The 21,001-nt window shown below is 37.9% G+C and overlaps 1 protein-coding gene across 1 annotated transcript in view; it reads right to left on the bottom strand.

Moving 5' to 3' along the window:
* LOC127657236 (tyrosine-protein kinase receptor TYRO3-like) overlaps positions 1-20,728 on the bottom strand; it is a 37,893-nt gene extending 17,165 nt beyond the window's left edge. The window contains exons 1-7 of the mRNA XM_052145935.1: positions 20,409-20,728; positions 18,318-18,501; positions 9,699-9,799; positions 5,489-5,659; positions 1,822-1,908; positions 1,484-1,599; positions 514-694 (exon numbers count right to left, since the gene is read on the bottom strand). Coding sequence (XP_052001895.1) covers positions 514-694; positions 1,484-1,599; positions 1,822-1,908; positions 5,489-5,659; positions 9,699-9,799; positions 18,318-18,501; positions 20,409-20,466 — 898 coding nt within the window. The 5' untranslated portion in view covers positions 20,467-20,728. The remainder of the gene's footprint in view (positions 1-513; positions 695-1,483; positions 1,600-1,821; positions 1,909-5,488; positions 5,660-9,698; positions 9,800-18,317; positions 18,502-20,408) is intronic.
* Positions 20,729-21,001: the final 273 nt, after the last annotated feature.

Here is a 21,001-nt window from a genome sequence, read left to right on the forward strand (position 1 = left end):
GCAACATGTGAGTACATGTTTGTATTTTTGAGAAAATAATGTTTATGCATGTTTTTTGAACAAACAAACATTTTAAGTCATTGAAATAAGGCCATATAACACATACTAAACCACAAGACTTTTGAGAACTGGATCTTGTAGCCTAGAGTTTTTGTACTATGTACAAAAATGTAGCAGATATTCAAATTAATCTAATTCTTGTTCTTATTAAATACTAAATTAGTTAATTCAATGTGGGGCTTTTATTTTGAAAAAAGATGCCCAGAAAAGCTTGCTATAGACATTCGCTTTCTGCTTTGGTTTAACGTGCTTGATGACAGTTGCGCACAAAGTCTATTCTCTGCCATCTGCATCGCCTTGAATGTTATGTATTAAAATCATTCCGTTATCGCAAGCCCTTGTGATATGCATATAGCATACAGCTGTGCAATTTCAGGTAAAACACCATTTATAGTATTTGACTCAGCACATTTAAAAAGGAAACACAATAAATGATGGCATTGTTTAACATACCTGCCTCTGGAGTGTAAAAGTCCACCCATGGAGAGAAGGGGGAAGAGCCCACCTCATTATCACACCGGATTCTCACGCTGTAATTTGAATGACTGCTGAGTGAATTAAGCATGTACTGGAAGGGAGGAACTGCCATGCTAATGTCAGGAAGTTTCACCTTCTTTCCAGTTCCATTTGACATCTAGAAAGGTATAAGGGACATGTATTCACAAAATAAAAAGTAAGAATTCATTTCAGCCCTATAAGACTAATTTCATTTGTGTGGATCCTTGTAGTATTGACATCCAAACATACATCTACTAGCTACCTATTTTAAGACTGCACTTTTTAAGCGGTTACATGCTAAACGTTTTCTCAAGAGAGCAGTGAGGCTAGTTTGCTCCTCTCCAGTAAGCCACAACAAATGTTAAATATCTTCGACCCAAAGCCTTCACTGAAAATGTAGATACACTGAAAGTAAATGGGGAATGGTGCAGTCCAGCAACAAAAAGCAACCTAAGTTTTCTGAAGCAATATGATGGCTTTGAGTGATAAAAAACAACAACAACTAGTTATTAACCTAAAAACTTGCCATCTGCTGTAGCTCTCAAATCAGATATTACAGCTATCATAGAGGGAAGGAATTTTAATGGCTTTTCAGTGATTTACAACTGATAACATTTTCCAAACAAAAAGCTATTATATGGCTTCAGAAGACTTGGATTATAGCATGCAAGACTACTTTTATGGTGTTTTTTTGTTTCGCCCTTCTTGGAGTTATAAATCATCCAGCCCCATTAAACTTTACTGTATCAAAAACTAAAAAACAAAAAACAGCATTAACATTCTGCCTAAAATCTGCCATGTGTTCCAAGAAAGAAAGTCATACACATTTAGAATGTCATGAGGGTGCGTAAATGATGACAGATTTTCATTTTTGGGTGAATTATCCCTTTAATAACAAAGCACATAAAATATAGGAATAATCTACCTGTATAGTGCAAGTGGAAAGGTGCGAGTGTCCATTGAAACCTGGACTCCACGTTAGGGTTACGTTACTATCAGATGCCTGGTGCACCTCAACATTCCGTGGGAAATCTGGCCGGACTGTACATGATCACAAAATAAATAAATAAATAAATAAATGAAACACAATGATAACAAACTACATTCATCTTCTCTATGCAAGCCTGCTAGTCTTGTAAACTTTGGTCTTTTGTGGTTGTATTAGTGTGGTTTACAGTTATTAAGCTCTTAGATCTCTGAGGAACAACTTTTGCACTGTTTCTGCATGAGCTAGAAGTGGAAAAAGTCTGTGGTATGACTCACCTTTAACGTGTATAGTGCCTGTGCGTGACACAGAGATACCACGGGTGTTCTTGGCCTCACAGTAAAACTTTATACTCTCATTCACACCTGGTGAAGCAAATGAGAAAACATTATCACTGTGGTCAGCACTTAACAGTTCATTTCAACATTTTATGGAGGTCACAAGATAATATAGAAACATGGCTGGATAATTTTTCACAAAAAAATCAAAAAGACAACCATTACAAATGTATGCATTGTGATGTTATTTTCATGACAATTAAGCAAATTTTAACCAACAATTCTCATTACTTTAATGCAAAATATCTTATTCTTTATACTGAAATGTTAAAATGAATTACATAAAATCTAAGTATTTATCTTGCACTGCCTTTGGATAAATTGGTTAAAACAGGATGATTGTCATTACGGTGTAAAAAATACTGTTCCATTACAGATATTTTGGAAATGTTTTACTTAATTGTCATGAAAACAATGTCAAAATTCTTAACAGTACACAAACAGGCTTTATTGTCTTTTTAGCAAAAAAAAAAGTCAAAATATAAATTCTTGTGGCAGAAGAGTTAATCATTGATAAGACAATACAAAAATCAGCTTTAGAATACAATGTATTGTTTACTACCATATTATTGATCACAAGTCAATATTTGGCATACAGTTCACAGCAATCCATTTCACAAGTGAATTTGTCAATCAGTTGGAGATTTATTATGAGGGCTTGTTTAAGGACCCGTCAATGTACACCTGCTTCAGACATGCTTGTGATGCGTCTCGGATGTGTTGTGTCATAAACATAACATTTTTAGGTCACTGTGTCAAGTTAAATATAGTTTAATACTTAGAACAGATCTTGAGATCCCTTAGTTTGAATTTGTGCTCCATCAAGTGATTTGACCGCAAGAACGTAAAGCATGTTTGTGTTGTGTCTGTCTGCTGAAGTGTTGTTTTGTTCACTGTATAAACTGTGCGTTGCTACACAGCTGAAATTTCAATTACTGCCCTCTGGAGTAAACAGGTGGTACTACAAGCTTGCAGTTCTCAGGAATCATCCTTATTACGGTCCGGGGCATATATATATATATATATATACAGTATTTCCCGCAGCACTTTGAAACTAAGGCGGCTGCCTAAGCAACACACGCCTGCCGCCTTAACTACGTCGTCAAAAAAACATATATGAGCGATATTCGCCGTGTTACTCTGTCCTGTTTTCTCCCTTTCCATCTTTAAATATGTGATAAGCCTTCGTGTTCGCTTCAGTCTTGTTATCAGCGCGCTCTTCCGCAGCGGCGCCGAGCGTGTGTGTGTGTGTGTGTGTGTATGTGTGTGTGTGTGTTCATCTGGAGCCTCATTGGTCTGTCACTGCTCGTCAATGTCAGAATATTTGAGATGACCAATCAAATCAAAGTAGGCGGGCTTTATGTTCACAGCGCGAATTTTAGAAAAATAATCTCAAATTAAGGCCTTAAAAGCCTTGGATTTGGTATACAAAGTCTTGGATTTCGTTACAAAGGTATTATATATTTTTTGCCTTTACTAGGATTAAGTTCATACCATAACAAAATTAACTGTTACTAATGCAGGCTAATTAAAAATTCATGCAACGTTGAGTGCATCCCGCACTCCACGTCATAGCAGAAAGCGCAAAAGCGTGCGCACCGTTACTATGGTTACTAGGCAAGTGAATTGCAGAACAAGCAGTGATTGTAATAAGCTTTGCACATTTTGATGGACTATTAGATGTTATTACCTTGACAAACTAATACATCATTAAAAAGATATGACTCAAGTTTCAGTATTTGTCTTAATTTGTGTCAGGAGTTATGCAATTCCAAATACCCACATATAGTCCACATGAAGCCAAGTGTGTGTGTGTCAGTGTTTTATGTTGCTGTGTTTTTAGTTTGATATTGTGTTGTAACTAATGTTCGTTGAATGTGGATTTGGCTCCTGCTTCCTCCTTTTCCAGATGAACAGAGATCTGTTACAATGTGTTATTTTAAGATACTTAACATCTGTTAAAACCATCCTAATCTCATGTCTCAACTTGCCTCATGAACAAGGTGATGACAGCTGTGATATTTAGTTTCAAATAATGACAGAGCTATCTGATGGCTTAGTAAACTGTGCGTAACAAACAACTCACTGGTTCCCAACACTGAGTCAAATTCTCAAAAAGTAATTTATGCAAAAGGTTCTCATGTCTGATAATATGAACCAAAGACACATAGACTTACATAAGCTTAATGACTCAATGCGTTCTCTGCATCAGCTGCTAAAATGGAAAGTTTACTTCACTGTATTGCATATGCAGTATTGATTAGTATAATGCGTTCCCACTCAGAACTATTAGATTCAAGAGATCCAGTTACAAAACGTCAAAGCAGGTTGGTGAGCTGACATTAGGCCTTGACATTATACAGTTACAGAAGGCTTTTTCTCCACTAGGACATGATAAGAAATGTAAACAATATTTCAGTAACCTCCTTCATATCAAAACGTACTTCTAATAAAGTTACAATAAAGTTAAAGCTTGGATTCTTTGTCCTTTCAAAGTCTATATAAGATAAAGTATTAAATAAATATCAATCTGGACGGCACATGATATATGCAACAACAGATATTCACAATGTCACCTTTGTGGCTAGAAATTATCTTGCTCAGCCTGTTTAACATATTAGACTCTACTTACAGGTGAATATAAAAACACTCCCAATGACAAACTGCATAATTTCACGGTTCACCTTTCTACAAGCCAAACCCTGGAAAGTCAGCCCACGCACTGAAAACAACCATTGACTCAGTTATAGATCTAGCTGCCCAATGTTTCATCTTAAAGAGCGTCTAAAAAAAAGGATTTTTGAAATGTCGATGTTTCACATGATGTTTCTTGAATACTTGACGATTCAATGTTATATAAGCAAAAATACTTCTTTTTTTTCTTCGATGAATCACAATCTTCATTTGAACGATTTCAATATAGATTCTTAAATCCCAAGATCGATCTTTTACGCTACCCTCTACAATGTTAGAAAATCGTTCACATATGCAACTAAAAATATCTGTTTCTCTCCACTGGCTGTTACATTTTCAAATTTCAGTGATTGAGTAGTAAACATTTGGTTAACTTTTTCCATGTAGTGTGTATCCAAAGACAAGATCCACGCAATCCATTTGTCAATAAACAATGTCTCTTTTAATAACCTGCTTGTTCTTTACAGTCAGTTGTTTATCAAAAACAACAAAAAAGAAAATATTATCCTAATCACACATGGCATGGATGCAGTATAGAAGCTGTGTGACTCCAGTTTTGTAAATATGTGTTCAAACAAACTTCTGCAGATGCTCGCTGAACTGCCACTATTCTTAAAGAGACAGTACCGTTTTAGCACTTGTTCTACACATCAATGGAAATACTTGTAAATATGTACAATATCATATATGCAATTTCAAGACATATTTATTGATGAAAAACATGGATTAAAAAGCTAAAATGTGACCAATGATAAAAAACTAATGATAACATGACATATGTAAAATGTATGCTTCCATTAAGTACCAATTTAGATGGTCCCCTGAATAATAAACAGCATTTGCTGAGAGAGAATTTCTTTCATATATTCACCTACATCCATACATACTTCAAAAGGACTTTGGTGTGTCTCACCTTTAACAAAGAGAACTGAGGGTGAGGGCATGAAATCACCCTTCTGTTCACCCCCAAGCCACCACAGAACCTCAACAGGGTCTGGAGGGCCTGATGCAGCACACGTCAAGTTAAACGGCTCCCCTGCGAATTTGGCCACATCCTGGGGTTCCACCAGAAAATGAGGCACACCTGAAAATATGAACAGTAAGAGACAACGAAAATACAGTATATTCACATTTAAATGTTTTCATTTGTCAGAGGCTTTTATCCAAAGCAACTTACAAAAGAGGAAAACATAAGTGAATCATCTTAGTATATGAGACACAGATTGAGTTATCATCATAAACTTTATGAATTGATCATGTTCTTGTAACACAATGGAGCCATAACTGCTACCTTTATGTTGTCTTGTAACCAGGGGTGGACTGAGACTAAAAAGTGGACCTGGACTTTCTGGCCCAGAATGGCCCACCAAACCCGGCCCGCAACACACCACACCGGCTCATTGATTTCATTTTCCAGCTCAATTTCAAATAATTGTGGTAAAAAAAAAAAATATTTCTAGTCCTGACCACTAGTCATGACAATGGGCCCCACAGTGCAAAAATGGTCATAACTTTAAAGGAGCAATATGTATCATTGACATCAAGCGTTTAAAATGGCACTGCAGTCCAAATTCAAAATAATGGAGAGAGTTGTCTCCCCTGCCCCCTCCTCCCCAGACTTGAAGCTCACGCAGTTTGGCAGGTTGAGGACATGCAACAGGAACAAGCAAACTGACAAAGGCTAGCCACGAGCCTTAAACTGAAAATTGATCAATAAATCTATATATTTGCAACATTTTTATTGCTTGCAAATTATAAACCAGCTCATGTGGATTTTTTATAACTCTGTTTTCTCTCTCAATATTAGCTAGATGTATTGCTGGATTCCATGGCTGCAGCGCACTGTGTTTATCAAATCTGGCAACCCGGGGTGTCAAAATACTGTTGGGAAATGGGCAGTGGGTGGGATCACACAAGCCAAAACACAAACATAAATTCTGGCCCTGAATAGACATTTCAAAATAGAATATACTGGCTGTAGCATTGTTTTCAGAGAAGCCAGTATTTCAACTTAGCATGTTTCCCAAATCTTTGATAACATATTATGATAATTGTATGCTTTAATACAGTAAATGTATTACATATTTCTCCTTTAAAACATATAAAACCAATGTAAATGTAATGAGTGAATTATTTTAGAGAAAACACTAAAATAAGCACATTACTGTATAGCTCAGACAAATAACATGTCTGGAAACTTTTTCCCAACATTAAGATGTTAGGTTCAAATGTACAGGTGAAACTCGAAAAATTAGAATATCATGCAAAAGTTCATTAATTTCAGTAATTCAACTTAAAAGGTGAAACTAATATATCATATAGACTCATTACAAGGAAAGTAAGATATTTCAAGCCTTTATTTGATATAATTTTGATGATTATGGCTTACAGCTTATGAAAACCCCAAATTCAGAATCTCAGAAAATTAGAATATTACATGAAATCAATAAAAAAAGGATTTTAAATACAGAAATGTCAGCCCTCTGAAAAGTATAATCATGCATATGTACTCAGTACTTGGTTTGGGCCCCTTTGCATTAATTACTGCCTCAATGCGGCGTGGCATGGATGCTATCAGCCTGTGGCACTGCTGAGGTGTTATGGAAGACCAAGATGCTTCAATAGCGGCCTTCAGCTCTTCTGCATTGTTTGGTCTCATGTCTCTCATCTTTCTCTTGGCAATGCCCCATAGATTCTCTATGGGGTTCAGGTCAGGCGAGTTTGCTGGCCAATCAAGCACAGCAATACCATGGTCATTGAACCAGGTTTTGGTACTTTTGGCAGTGTGGGCAGGTGCCAAGTCCTGCTGGAAAATGAAGTCAGCATCTCCATAAAGCTTGTCTGCTGAAGGAAGCATGAAGTGCTCTAAAATGTCCCGGTAGACGGCTGCGTTGACTCTGGACTTAATAAAGCACAGTGGACCAACACCAGCCGATGACATGGCTCCCCAAACCAACACAGACTGTGGAAACTTCACACTGGACTTCAAGCATCTTGGATTATGTGCCTCTCCATTCTTCCTCCAGACTCTGGGACCTTGGTTTCCAAATGAGATGCAAAATTTGCTCTCATCAGAAAAGAGGACTTTGGACCACTGAGCAACAGACCAGTTCTTTTTTCTTTAGCCCAGGTAAGGCGTTTGACATTTGAAGCCCATGTCCAGGATCCGTCTGTGTGTGGTGGCTCTTGATGCAGTAACTCCAGCCTCAGTCCACTCCTTGTGAAGCTCCCCACACATTTGAATGGCCTTTCCTGACAATCCTCTCAGGCTACGGTCATCCCTGCTGCTTGTGCACCTTTTCTTCCACACTTTTCCCTTCCACATAACTTTCTATTAATGTGCCTTGATACAGCACTTTGAGAACATCCAACTTCTTTTGCAATTACCTTTTGAGGCTTTCCCTCCTTGTGGAGGGTGTCAATGATGGTTTTCTGCACAACTGTCAGGTCAGCAGTCTTCCCCATGATTGTGAATTCAACTGAACCAGACTGAGAGGCCATTTAAAGGCTCAGGAACCCTTTGCAGGTGTTTAGCTGATTAGAGTGTGACACTTTGAGCCTACAATACTGAACCTTTTCACAATATTCTAATTTTCTGAGATTCTGAATTTGGGGTTTTCATAAGCTGTAAGCCATAATCATCAAAATTATAAAGGCTTGAAATATCTTACTTTGCTTGTAATGAGTCTATATAATATATTAGTTTCACCTTTTAAGTTGAATTACTGATATTAATGAACTTTTGCACGATATTCTAATTTTTCGAGTTTCACCTGTACATGAAAGTACAAAGGAAAGTATGTATTTTAGGTGCTGTGACAAGGCAGTATTTCTTCAAATGTTTAAAGATCTTAATCACCTTTCAACTTTTTTGTGGATGTGCAAATAAAGCATTATTCTAGTTAATATGAGGTGGTGGAAACAACAAGTATAATAATAATATATGTATACAGTATATACGTAGCTATACAAGATCATAAAATGTTGTTTAAAATAGTTAGATGAAGAAAGTGTCACACAGCAGGACACTGATGACAATGCTTAAAATTTTACGTAAATTAAAAATATAAAAATAAATGAAAACTAAATTGGCCTGAATATGTACATATATAAATATAAATATATGTAAAACAAAATAAACATACCACTTTTTTCTCCCCTTTTCTCCCCAATTTGGTATGCCTAATTCGCTCCAAGTCCTCGTGGTGGCGTAGTGACTCTATCTGGGTGGCGGAGGACGAATCTAAGTTGCCTCCACGTCTGAGACAGTCAATCTTCGTACGCGTTATCGTGGAGACTTAGCATGTGTGGAGGCTTCACGTTATTCACTGTGGCATCCACGCGCCCCACAGAGAGCGAGAACCACATTATAGCTACCACGAGGAGGTTAACCCAACATGACTCTACCCACCCTAGCAACTGGGCCAATTGATTGCTTAGAAAACCTGACTGGAGTCACTCAGCATGCCCTGGATTAACCAGATTATTCTTGAGAAAAAGTTAAAAGCCCAATGCTTTGACAAGTGCTGTTTCTGCTATCCTTTAAACAAAGTTAGTCTTAAAGACTCAAATTGCAAGAAAGTAATCTTATTTTCTACATTTTTATCAGGCATGAGCATTATACAGCAAGCCGCACTTCAGCTCCCTGCGTTATGTATAGATTATGCAAATGACTATGTACTGTTCATAGCTTTACTCTTTGCAGATTTTATATACACTGCTATTATTGAATTTGTTATAACTTGCAGTTATTTGTCATTTTGCGATTATTCAGAGCTCATTTTATACTTAATATGTTGTCTTTGGTTGTCACCATTATTGTGATTTGTATATTAAATAATGAGGTCCACACGAGGTACGGAGTTGTGTAGTACGTTCGGATATGTACGCGGCGCTGTATATATCGCCTGTAGGACAGGGCGGTACTTGTGCAGCAACGGGCCGGCCCAAATTACCCAGCGGCCCATCGTGGAAATGCCTGAGGATCTCGATGGCCAGTCCACCTGTGACCATCAGCAAGTGACAGATGAAACATTGTAGCACTACTGCACTGACAGAACAAGATATGCTCTGATGAATACACTACTTGACAATAGTGGTTTCAGAAGTTGTAATCAACATACCTTCCACTGTAATCCAAGCAGGCTCAGATGAGATGACGGTGTCATGATGTTCAACCTCACACCAATACTTCCCAGCATCCTGCTGCTGAATGGATTTAACACTAAAGAAAAAACAACCCACACTTAGAACAGAAAGGTATAGTTCACCCAAAAAACTAAAAATTACACCTAAATTCTGACATGATTTACTCATCCTTATGTTGTTTCAAACCCATATGACTTACTTTCATCTTTGAAACACAAAACGAGAAACTTTGACAAATGTTTATCTGTTCTTGTCCAAGCAATGAAAGTCTAAACTGACCAGGGAAGTCCTAAGAGGAAAATAAAAGCACTATAAAGGCATCATAAAAGTAGTCCATACAACTTCTGTGCTATATTCCAAGTCTTCCATTGCTATATGATACCTTTGTGTGAGGAGCAGACCAAAATTTAAGTTGTTACTCACTTAAAATGTTCCCCTAAGCTCTAATGTCTCTTTAGTGCTTGTTAATATTCAAACTTGGTGTATCACGATAAATTCTTACATAGCTTGTAACAAGGGATGAAATTATATATTGAATATCGCAAACCAAAAAAATGAAGAACCATCTTGAGGCAAAACTTGATTTTACCCCTACTGCACTTTATTTTTCTACACTATTTACAGGGTTCGCACAGGGACCTTGAAGTGCTTAAAGTGCTTGAATTTAACTTTTAGAAATGTAAGTAATGGAATAGCTGGAAAATCACCTTGTTTTGATGAAAAGTGCTTGAAATAAAAACTGACCATTTCTTCCGTGTAATGCATGTTCATCAAACATGAAATCGACTTTTATTGAAAAATGTGTCTTTAATATACTTTCTGTTCTTTACAGTCAGATTAAAAAAATATTTCCAAATTGCACAGATGTGATTAACAAACCGAGAGACTTCTTTCTCGTGTGCAACTCTGTGTAACATGCTCTTTGATCTCTTAAAGTGGCAGCACCATTTTAGCGATTTTTATAGAAATGAATGTAAACTCAACTTTATAACTTGTACATTTTACACATTATTTCAAACAGTGACAACTCATAACATTATTATATATGCAATTTCATGATATGATATGAATTTAAATACAACCCCAATTTCCAAAAAGTTGGGACAGTATGAAAAATGCTAATAAACAAAAAGGAGAGTTTTGTAAATTATATTCACCATTTGCTATATTGAAAGCACTATAACTACACATTATATGATGCTTTGCCTTGTGAACAATATAACATATAATATAACGTCTAATAACAATTTGACGATTTGGGATAATTTAAGTAAATCTTTGTTAGTCAACAGCACTCGCCGCTGCATCCACAGATGCAAGTTAAGACTTTACTATGCAAAGCAGAAGCCCTACATCAACACTGTCCAGAAGCGCCACCGACTTCTCTGGGCTCGGTCTCATCTTAGATGGAAAGTAGAACAGTGGAACTGTGCTTTTTGTTCTGAAGAGTCATTTCAATTGTTTTTTCAAAACATTTCAAAAAGTTCTTGAAAAACACAGCCGTCGTGTTATCTGGGCCTAAGAGGAAAAGGACCATCCAAGCTGTTATTAGCGTCAGGTCCAAAAGCCAGTGTCTGTATGGGACAGGGGTGTGTCACTGTATGCTTTTGGTGTATGGAATAGAGCAGCATGAGCATTCAACAAAACATCTCTATTTGCATTCCATAGAAGAAAGAAAGTCATATGCTTTTGGAATGACATGAGGGTAAGTACTAAACTGACAGATTTTTATTAGACAAAAAACAATGGATGGACATGTAGCAACATGCCTAACATTTGTATCTTGATCAAAGAATAATTTCAGGTATGCTTGGAAATCTCAAAGTTTTACAACTACAGTAAAGAAAACGATTCTAAGAGTAATTAGAATTGAGGTTTATGTAAATAAAGGTCAGTTGCGCAAACAACTACACGAGTTGCATTCACATAAAATAATACCATGACTTATAGATTTGTTTTCAAACAGCTATGACTGTCACCAAAAAATAATCATGCCTTTTCTGTTGCTGGTCTGAGATTGTGCAAGGCTTTAAAAACTTTTTTAAAAACTTTGTTTTCTTTTAATATTTGATGGACTCTTGGTCTTTTTTTAATGCATTTTTCATTTCCTATTGTTATGGCTACTGTGTGATGTGATTTATGGTTGTTTTTATTTTTCTATTTCTTTTCACAGCACTTTGGTGCTACAGTGTGATTTGAAAGTGCTTTATAAATAAATGAGACTTGAAATGAGACTTGAGGCCAAGGAAAAATAGTAAAAACATTTAGGCTATAGATTACGCTGGCAGCATGGCATTCAGCATGAACACGTAACATCTATAAATCAGTAGGCCTGCGTATTAGCCTCTTTAGCCTAATCTTACAACTTTCAAAAGTACATTTCCACCCAAACTGTTTTTAGGCATAATTGGAATATGGAAAACATATGTGCTAAGCTAGCACTTGTGCAAGGGTTTACCAGTCATGCCAGCATTCAGTAAAGCAGGTTGACATTGCAAATATCTATTTGCTGTCCATTTGCCATTTATTATGGTACTCTATTGCAAAAAGTAAATAAGCTCACAAGCCTGGATGAGTTACATTCAAACAGACTCCTTAAGAAAGCTAGGAGCATTAGCAAAGATCCAACTCATCCAGGACACCAACTGTTTGAGCTGTTGCCATCAGGAATGCGGTTCAGAACAGTGGAAACAAGGACAAATAGACTGAAAAACAGCTTTTTTCCACAGGCTGTAAATTCCCTAAACTCTGGTAGGTCTGTTATTGGGGGAGCACCTCCACCTCTGCTGCTATAGATCGACCCCACCCCCTAACATACATACATACTAGGACTGATCTAGGATGAGATACTTATTTTGTTGCCACAAGTCATGCCACATAGTGAAATGTCCCAGCATGCAAATATATGTTTAATATTATTTTTGTGCACTTTTCTATAGGTGTAGGCACTTTGTGTGAGCTATTTGGAGATGATGCTATACTCGATATTTTATTGTAAAAGCAACGACAATAAATTAATCAATCAATCAATATGAGCTATATCATGGTACAGTGATGGCTTGGAAACATGAATAACAGTCAGCACAGTAGAACCTTTTGCAAGAAGTTTTGTCACTTTAATGCTTTTAGTTTAGTCCACTTATGCACCACTGCTGTTACAGCCATCATTAAAAGACAATCACTGTTGGAAATTAAATCATCTGCTGCGAGTAATATTCTTGTATTTGTCAGGAGTTGTGGAGAAATTAAAGTCTTTTGCTGATTCTGTCTGACACTTCTTCAATAAACAGTTGCAGTTAAAACAGGTTAAACTGTTCAATGTCATGAACTAGACGTGTACATGCATCATTATCTTGCAGTTCTGCGGCTTTGAATGCACAGCGAGGATCATCCTGAAACTCACAAACTCTCTGTTTATTTTGAAGGATGTCATTATCGTTTTCAGGATGCACATTAAGTTGTTTGAGCCCTCTAAGTTGTTGAATATCCTTTAGTTACCATGTTGAAGTGCTGTGCTTAGTGTCCGTATATCCCTCTGATACGAGCCTGATCGTGGTCACGTGAACATAATGAAGCCTACTTTTGAATTTTTATCCTTAACACCGACTAGTCGATCAAACAACTGACCTACAAGTCGATTATGGAAATTGGTAGTTTTGCACATCCCTTGTTCATGCTCAAAAACATGGCGTTACCCCAGTGTTGGTTGTAATGCATTACTAAGTAATTAATTACTAAATTACTTTTTCATTAAGAAAGATTACTCTTAATTTTTCAGTAATTTATTTACAGTTACTTCTGATGTAATTTAGCTAAATACTATCTTGTAAAACAATAGTGAATTAAAATAGAAATTTGACATCTAATGTTAAAATGTTTGCTTTCTAATTTAATGCAGCCCCCTTAAATTCTTTGGCCAGTTCATGAACAAATTATTTGATTTTATGTGATTTATTTGAAAGATGTGAAATTTCATGTCTATCCTTGTATTTTTCATCTGGTCGAGGTTGATAAGGGTTTAAGAAAGTAAATAGTAATAAGTAATGCAATTACTTTTCAGACAGATTAATTAGTACAGTAATCTATTTACACTGTAGAAGATGTAATTAGTAGGTAGTAATTAATCACTTTGAGTAACTAACCCAACACTGGCATTACCACTGAACATGTCCAAAATGCATGGTATTGCACGGATCATGCCCATGATTATTATCATGGTACCATGTACTAAAAGCCATCCAGTCTTTTTGTCAGCCTGCCGACAATCCAATCAGATGGCTAATTTTACATATACACAAAGAAGGTCACCAGAACTTTAATCCCAATTACATTGCTCTACATGGTAGAGTATTTAGCCGTTTTTAATGAGGCAATTGTAGCAGCTCTTGAAGTTTGTTTTTAAAACCCGGCTAAACCATCCTGATGAAAAATCCATTCAAAATGTTGAAGGTAGTATATATGCATCACTGCACAATGAGCTCTAAATGCTGTTATTTACAGACTCAGCTTCGAGAAAGCTGCTCAAATCAGATTAATTAAACTCCAAAGCCCTTCTCCTCTCCTATTATTTTCCTGAATATTTGGATATACAGGGATTGAAATACATGCCTTGATTTAAGGTACCAGTATTTCACTGACTGTTCATTAATAGGGATGCACCGATGTATCGGGTAAACATCGGTATCAGCCAATATTCGCCTTGTTGACTGACATCGGCCTATTGGCAAATACGATGTCATTCACCGATGGCAGTGGCCGATGTTTATCTGTTTATATGTCTTGTTTATTTGTGGTCAACTTGGACAACAGTTGCCTACGCAGCTGCAGTTTCGGAGAAGATCAAACAGGTGGAACTATAGTACCACCCACAGCCACTGGCTGGACGCCACTCTGGCATGACGTAGGAGGGCAACAGATGCCGTGCGCATGTGTGGTTTGTTTTCAAATAAGTGCAATAAAAAGACGGTGGTGTGGGAGTATTTTACTGTCTGGTCTGTGATTTAGTGAAAAGTTCTGCTGTATAGCAGGTGTATAGCAGGCTAAAAAGGCTCTTGAAAAAGTAATTTTTCACATAAAGAATTTTTGTTATTTGAAAGAAGGTTATATTAAATGTTGTTTCATAAATTTGTATGATTGAATCTCATTCAAAGATAGTGTGATGCAGGGATGAAAGACTTAAAAACAGCTAATTAATTTTTTTATAATGAAGATTTCTTTGTTTCACTGGCACAAAAAGGGGATTAAAAACAGCAAATACAAAATAAACAAAATAATCGGCATCGTCCAAATTGTTATTTTAAACATTGCATCGGCCCAGAATCGGTGCATCCCTAATTAACACATGCCAAAACACCACAGGCCACCAAACACTACAGTTTCTCCTAGAAACACTCAAAACACTTTAATACTGTGCACAAGAATCAGCTAATTCAATGTCAAATCTAACCTTGTTTATTTCTGAAGGTCAGAAACTGGCAACAGTAACAAATAAATGTCTTAGTCTTGCTGAGAAAAACAAAAAGTCCTAGATAAAATGTATTAATCTCTCTGGGTGTCTCAAACTGCTACGAACTTCCTGAATAATACTGAGCAATACTGTGTTTTAAAAATAGTTTGAGAAAATGTATGCATTTTGCAACGATAAACATTTAAAACTTTAGTATACCACTGTGGAGGTGGGGTGTGGTGGAATGTACGGCCGAAAGCGGACAGAAAGCGGTAAGGTAGCACACACCTGAGCACAATATGTCTAACACCTGCACAACTTGCTGTGCAACAACTACCGGCGGTGAGTATCCGGGTGTACGACGACCTGAAGAAGTCTGTCTTTCAGCAGTCGCACCCCCGTACAACACAGACATATCTTCCGTTAGATGAAGATGGACTCACGCGGCCGCCCATTTGCCTTCATGCAACAGCTCTGTGATGCCTGCCGGAAGTGGCTGCTGGCTGAGCACCATGATGCAGAGGGAGTCATCGATCTTGTGGTGCTGGAACAGCTGATCCATTGTCTGCCAGAAGGAATGGTGGAGTGGGTCCAGTACCACCAGCCGCGTCGCTGGAGGAAGCCGTCCGACTGGCTGAGAACCATGTTTCCTCTGTCTGCCCATCCTCTTCTTTCCCCCCTTCTCTTCTCTCTCACTCGGTCACTGTCATGCAGCCTGTCCCGGTATCCCGGAGGTGAGGAAAGGTACCAGTGAAGCCAGCCTCCCATTCCCGGGGGTTTTCCCTGCTGCCAGTGAACCCGATGTATTTTCGCTCTCCCCCTCAGGTGGTTGAACCCGCTGTCGCATCTGCAGGTGTAACACCTGGGATGGCCGGTTGGAGTCACTGGGAACCTGGTCGTTTCTGGGACCAATGCACCGTGATGAAGGTGAGAACATTGGTCCAGGTCCCCGACACTCCACGGGCTGCCCCAGATTGAGCCGGAGCATACAATATACCTTTGAGTATCAGGGGAAGAACATATCAAGTCTTGCTGGATACTGGCTGTAATCAGACTACTATCTAACAATGTTTGGTCCAAGACGAGGCTTTGGGCACAAATAAAAGGGTGAAGGTGCGGTGTGTGCATGGAGATATTCACAATTACCCTACAGTGACACTCCGATGGCAGGTCACTTATGAGGCTTTTCCACAGCACGGTAACACTGGACTCTGCACACTTTTTGGGGGTTTTCCACTGTGGACAGTAGCACCACCTCTGTCGAGGTTCCAAGCAAGCTGAGCCAATACTAAATGTGACGTCAAACCCTGCAGATCACTGATTGGTCAGTGAGAATCATCACTACAAGCATCACTGGATTTGCTACATGGGACATCAACCCGCTAGTTTTAAAGTTAGCTACAGCGATAGCAGTATCATTTGTTCATGCGACTTTCGAATTGTAAAAAGAAGTGGCTGTGCGTATAACCATGCCGTGGTCAATAAACGAGGTGCAGACATTCCTCTCGTTAGCGGGAAGTGTCTTTCAGGAAGTGGCTCCGCTTTTGGCCGCTCATGGCTACCACCGGACCTACGTACCAAAAAAACGTAAAAGTGACTATAGAGCCATCAAGGAAAAGTGGAATTTGTTCGACCAAATGGACGCTATCTAGACAGGCGAGCAATAGGAGGGAGAGTGCCCTGGACTCAGCCACGGCTGTAATCCATGATGGAGGATGGTACATTAAATCTATAATGAAATTATGGAGGGAGGCGGTCCCCGTGATGTTGGCAACAGTAGTTCCGGAGAGGGCAGAGCTCGGGCTGGAGGTGAACGTAAAAGCCAATTATGCCTCCCTGGTCACTTGTGGAGACCACCTCTCACCATCTCAAGTCACAGAGGTTGCCAAGTTGCAGAAAGAATTTTTTCGACTTACACCGAATGACATACAGTCACAATTGGCAGTGGAATATGCAGCATCTGAGGGGTGTTCTGAGGTCGCTCTGACAAGCGGGCCTCATGGCAAACCCCAAGAGGTGCACAATTGGATGGGTGGAGGTATGGCATATGGGGTTTCACTTGGGTCATGGGCAGGTGCTGATTATTCGGACGTAACCAGCCCACTGACTGATCTCACTAATAAGGGAGCTCCAGAGCCTGTCCAGTGGATAAAGCAGATTCAACAGGCTTTTACACAGGTGAAAGTTGCACTTTGCTGTTGGGGTGGCACCACCACATGAAGGATACTAATGCATGGATCACACGTTGGTATCTGGTTTACAGACTGTGAGCGTGTATGGCTGTTGCTGACTTTCTCTCCAGATTTGGAATGCCCAATTCCTATTGCACTCTAAGTCCTCGTGGTGGCGTAGTGACTCGCCTCAATACGGGTGGCGGAGGACAAATCTCAATCTCTGAGACCGTCAACCTGCGTATCTTATCACGTGTCTTGTTGAGCGTGTTACCACGGAGACACAGAGAGCGAACCACATTATTGATACCACAAGGAAGTTACTCCACATGACTTCAGCAAATGGCATCCAGAAATAAATTTGTTGGAAAAAAAATGTATAAATAAAACTGTTGGAAGTACAAGTCACTTTTGGCTCATTTGTCAACAATAAACGAAAGGTCAGGATGAAATGGAAGGCGCACTTCATTGAGGGATACAGTGTGTCACGCAGCGTGCTCTTTTGAGCACATATAAACAAATGCAGTAGGCCATTCGGTTATTCAATGCACAAAAAACATTTTCATTCTGTGCACAGTCTGCAAAATATATCTTCAGAAAATAGTATGAGTGGTGTAAACATAGCCAATAAATTCACACTGTCCATCCATCCATCCATCCATCGTCAACCGCTTATCCTGTGTACAGGGTCGCGGGGGGCTGGAGCCTATCCCAGCTAACATTGGGCGAAAGGCGGGGGACACCCTGGACAGGTCGCCAGTCCATCGCAGTAAATTCACACTGTTAAATCTGATATTTGCCATCAGTCAGATTGCAATATATTCCAACATTCTCTTCAATGTAACCCTTGTATTTACGTTCAACAATGTCTGGTATTTCAGTTCTTACATGGAAACCAGTTTCGACCAGATACATGTCAGACCCCTGAAAATGTCAACACTGAACACCAGGACTTAAGCTCCATCTGACTGTCATACCTTTGGTAGGTCTCCCAGTGATGTGTATCTATTGTGATGTACATCTGATCAGTGCTGTAGAGCTTCTCTCCGTCCTTCATCCATACAATTTCCGGTTCACTCAAGCCCTCAAATGCACAGCCTAGACGGGCTACGTTACCCTGAGTTACTGTGAGGTTGGAGGGGCTTTTGGTGAACCTTAACCCTGTAGGAGACACAGTTTGAGGTGTTTTCAATGCATTTGTAAACTTATTTAGTATAAAATCTACCCATAAATGTATTCAAATTCCAATACATTTTGAACCACATAGATCAAGGGGGGCATTTAATTCTCTAATTGTAGAAAAATACACTGAAAATGTGAAAATGATGTGTTGGATTTACTTCAAATATTCATGTAGCATTTTTAGCATCACACTTGTTAAATAATTCAACTTACTATCATTTTATGCCAGCATAAGTAGAAGACCTGTTAGATATACACAAATGTATCATTTAATTCCACTTTATTTACTTAAAAGTTATGCCACATGAATAAGATTTAACAACTAATAGCATGTTGTTTCAAATCAACATTTATATTATTGTGTCTACCTAATTTAATCGCCTCAAAAGAAAATAAGGACTAAGGTCAGTCTTTAAACTTGATTCCCCAAAGAAGAGCAGATCCAGCTGCACATTCACATGAGCATGGAAAATTTACATGGATTGAACAGAATCCAACTTCACCAAAGGGAACAACATAATGTGTTGTACACATTAATTCAAATTAAGCTCAAAAATGTATATGTCCGATTTTGAGTAGAAGTGATTTTTTTCATACATCATGGTTGCTGAGCCAACAAATAATTTTTTTCCCAGTGTAGATAGATTCACGTCTGGTGTTTTACTGGAGTGTACATGCCTCTAAATGTCAAGTGAAGACAGAAAAACAACAGCACAAGACATGTGCAATATATAAACTACGCTCAAAATTGGGATAGAAATGTCAGATTTGCTTCAATGGGCTTTTGTGCCCTATTCTGAGACAACTTTTGTGCTTGTTCAATTTCCATTTCCGGCTTCTTGGCCAACGAGCATGTTTCAATGCTGGACAGCAGATGTCATGAGTGCTGCAGATAGGTGAAAAATCTCTACTGTGACAACACATCACGGATTCAGCAATGCCACAAAACAGTCCAAAACATCCACATCAATTTTCACATTCACTTCCCAGGAAAGTGCAACATGAGGAAACAGTATCAGTATCTTGTTATTGATGTAGTTTACTTTTAACACCAACTGACCAATTACAATCAATAAAATATCTATTTATCCATGAAAAACAAATGACATTGAGAAAATCTGCAGAATAGAATGGGTCTGCATGTCTGTGTTAATGAGATTTTTTAATGACAATCTGTTTAATATATATTAATAATCTATTACTTTTAATCCCACAAACAAAAAAGTACCATAGAAATATATATATATAGTTTATTTTTATTTTAAATTTTTTAAGTGTACTTTGAAGTACTTTGTAAATACCACTTTGTACATATGGTAACCATTCAATAACATTGCATTTACATGGGACTCAAGGTACCTCAGAAATATTAAAATATTAATAATAATAATAATAATAATATATATATATATATATATATATATATTATTCTACATTTACACTCTGAGGTACCTTGAAGTCCCATATATATATATATATATATATATATATATATATATATATATATATATATATATATATATATATATATATATATCAAAAAAAAAATGGTAATAAATCTGAATTATTTGATTAAAGTATTGTAAGGGAAAGTCTCTGTAAATTTAAATAAACAGTGTTTAGGATTTACATTTAAGTGTAAGTATTGGTTAACTATACATATTCATTAACATATTACCCAAAACCCAGTCATAAATAACTTAAAGGGACATGACACTAGATTATACAATAGAAACTCGAAACATTGAATTGGTTTAATCTCTTAGCTGACAAATGCATATAAAACAGGTTTATAAAAACTTTCTTCAAATGTTATAAATAACTGATGTTTAAATGAAACAATTGTTTCCACGTCCCTAAACTCGATTGTCAAGGAACAAACTTACCGTGAACCCCCACATTGTAGTGCACTAAAGCGAGCAGGATCCAACGATAAATCCCCATTATAACATCTGAACGAGAGGTTGTCTCATTTACCTAAATTAGCCTAAATAAACTAAATCAAAGTTATTATCGAATTGACTAGGAGCTCGTAAATATCACACGTCACTGATTCATTCATCAGCTTTAACTTAATATCCTTCTCTTACATTTAATTTAATATATCCTGTTTTCCGAAGTTTAACTGCTAAAAGTAACATAATGCTCAGTGTTTTGGTATATCCTAAAAGAGTTCGTGAGAGAACGATGATCACCGCTCGCTCAAGTCTACTCGGTCGATTAAGAAAAAAACAAGGTAGGAAACATAAGAGCCGTGAAGCAGCGCCCCCTTTAGATCATGTGTCCGAATTACACTTCACAACCAGAGACTACTTAGCAGAGACGGGCCACTTCTATTTATTTAAATGAATGGGATAAATTGGAACGCTCAAACAAGGAGCTCTAGCGCCCAACGGTCAAAGTATGTGGAAAGGAAGTCCCGCCTTACATATGAAAGAGCCAATCACCTTTTAGATACAGACATCGCCTGTCAATCAAC

This window comes from Xyrauchen texanus, chromosome 16 (assembly GCF_025860055.1).
Source record: "Xyrauchen texanus isolate HMW12.3.18 chromosome 16, RBS_HiC_50CHRs, whole genome shotgun sequence".
Classification (NCBI taxonomy): domain Eukaryota; kingdom Metazoa; phylum Chordata; class Actinopteri; order Cypriniformes; family Catostomidae; genus Xyrauchen; species Xyrauchen texanus.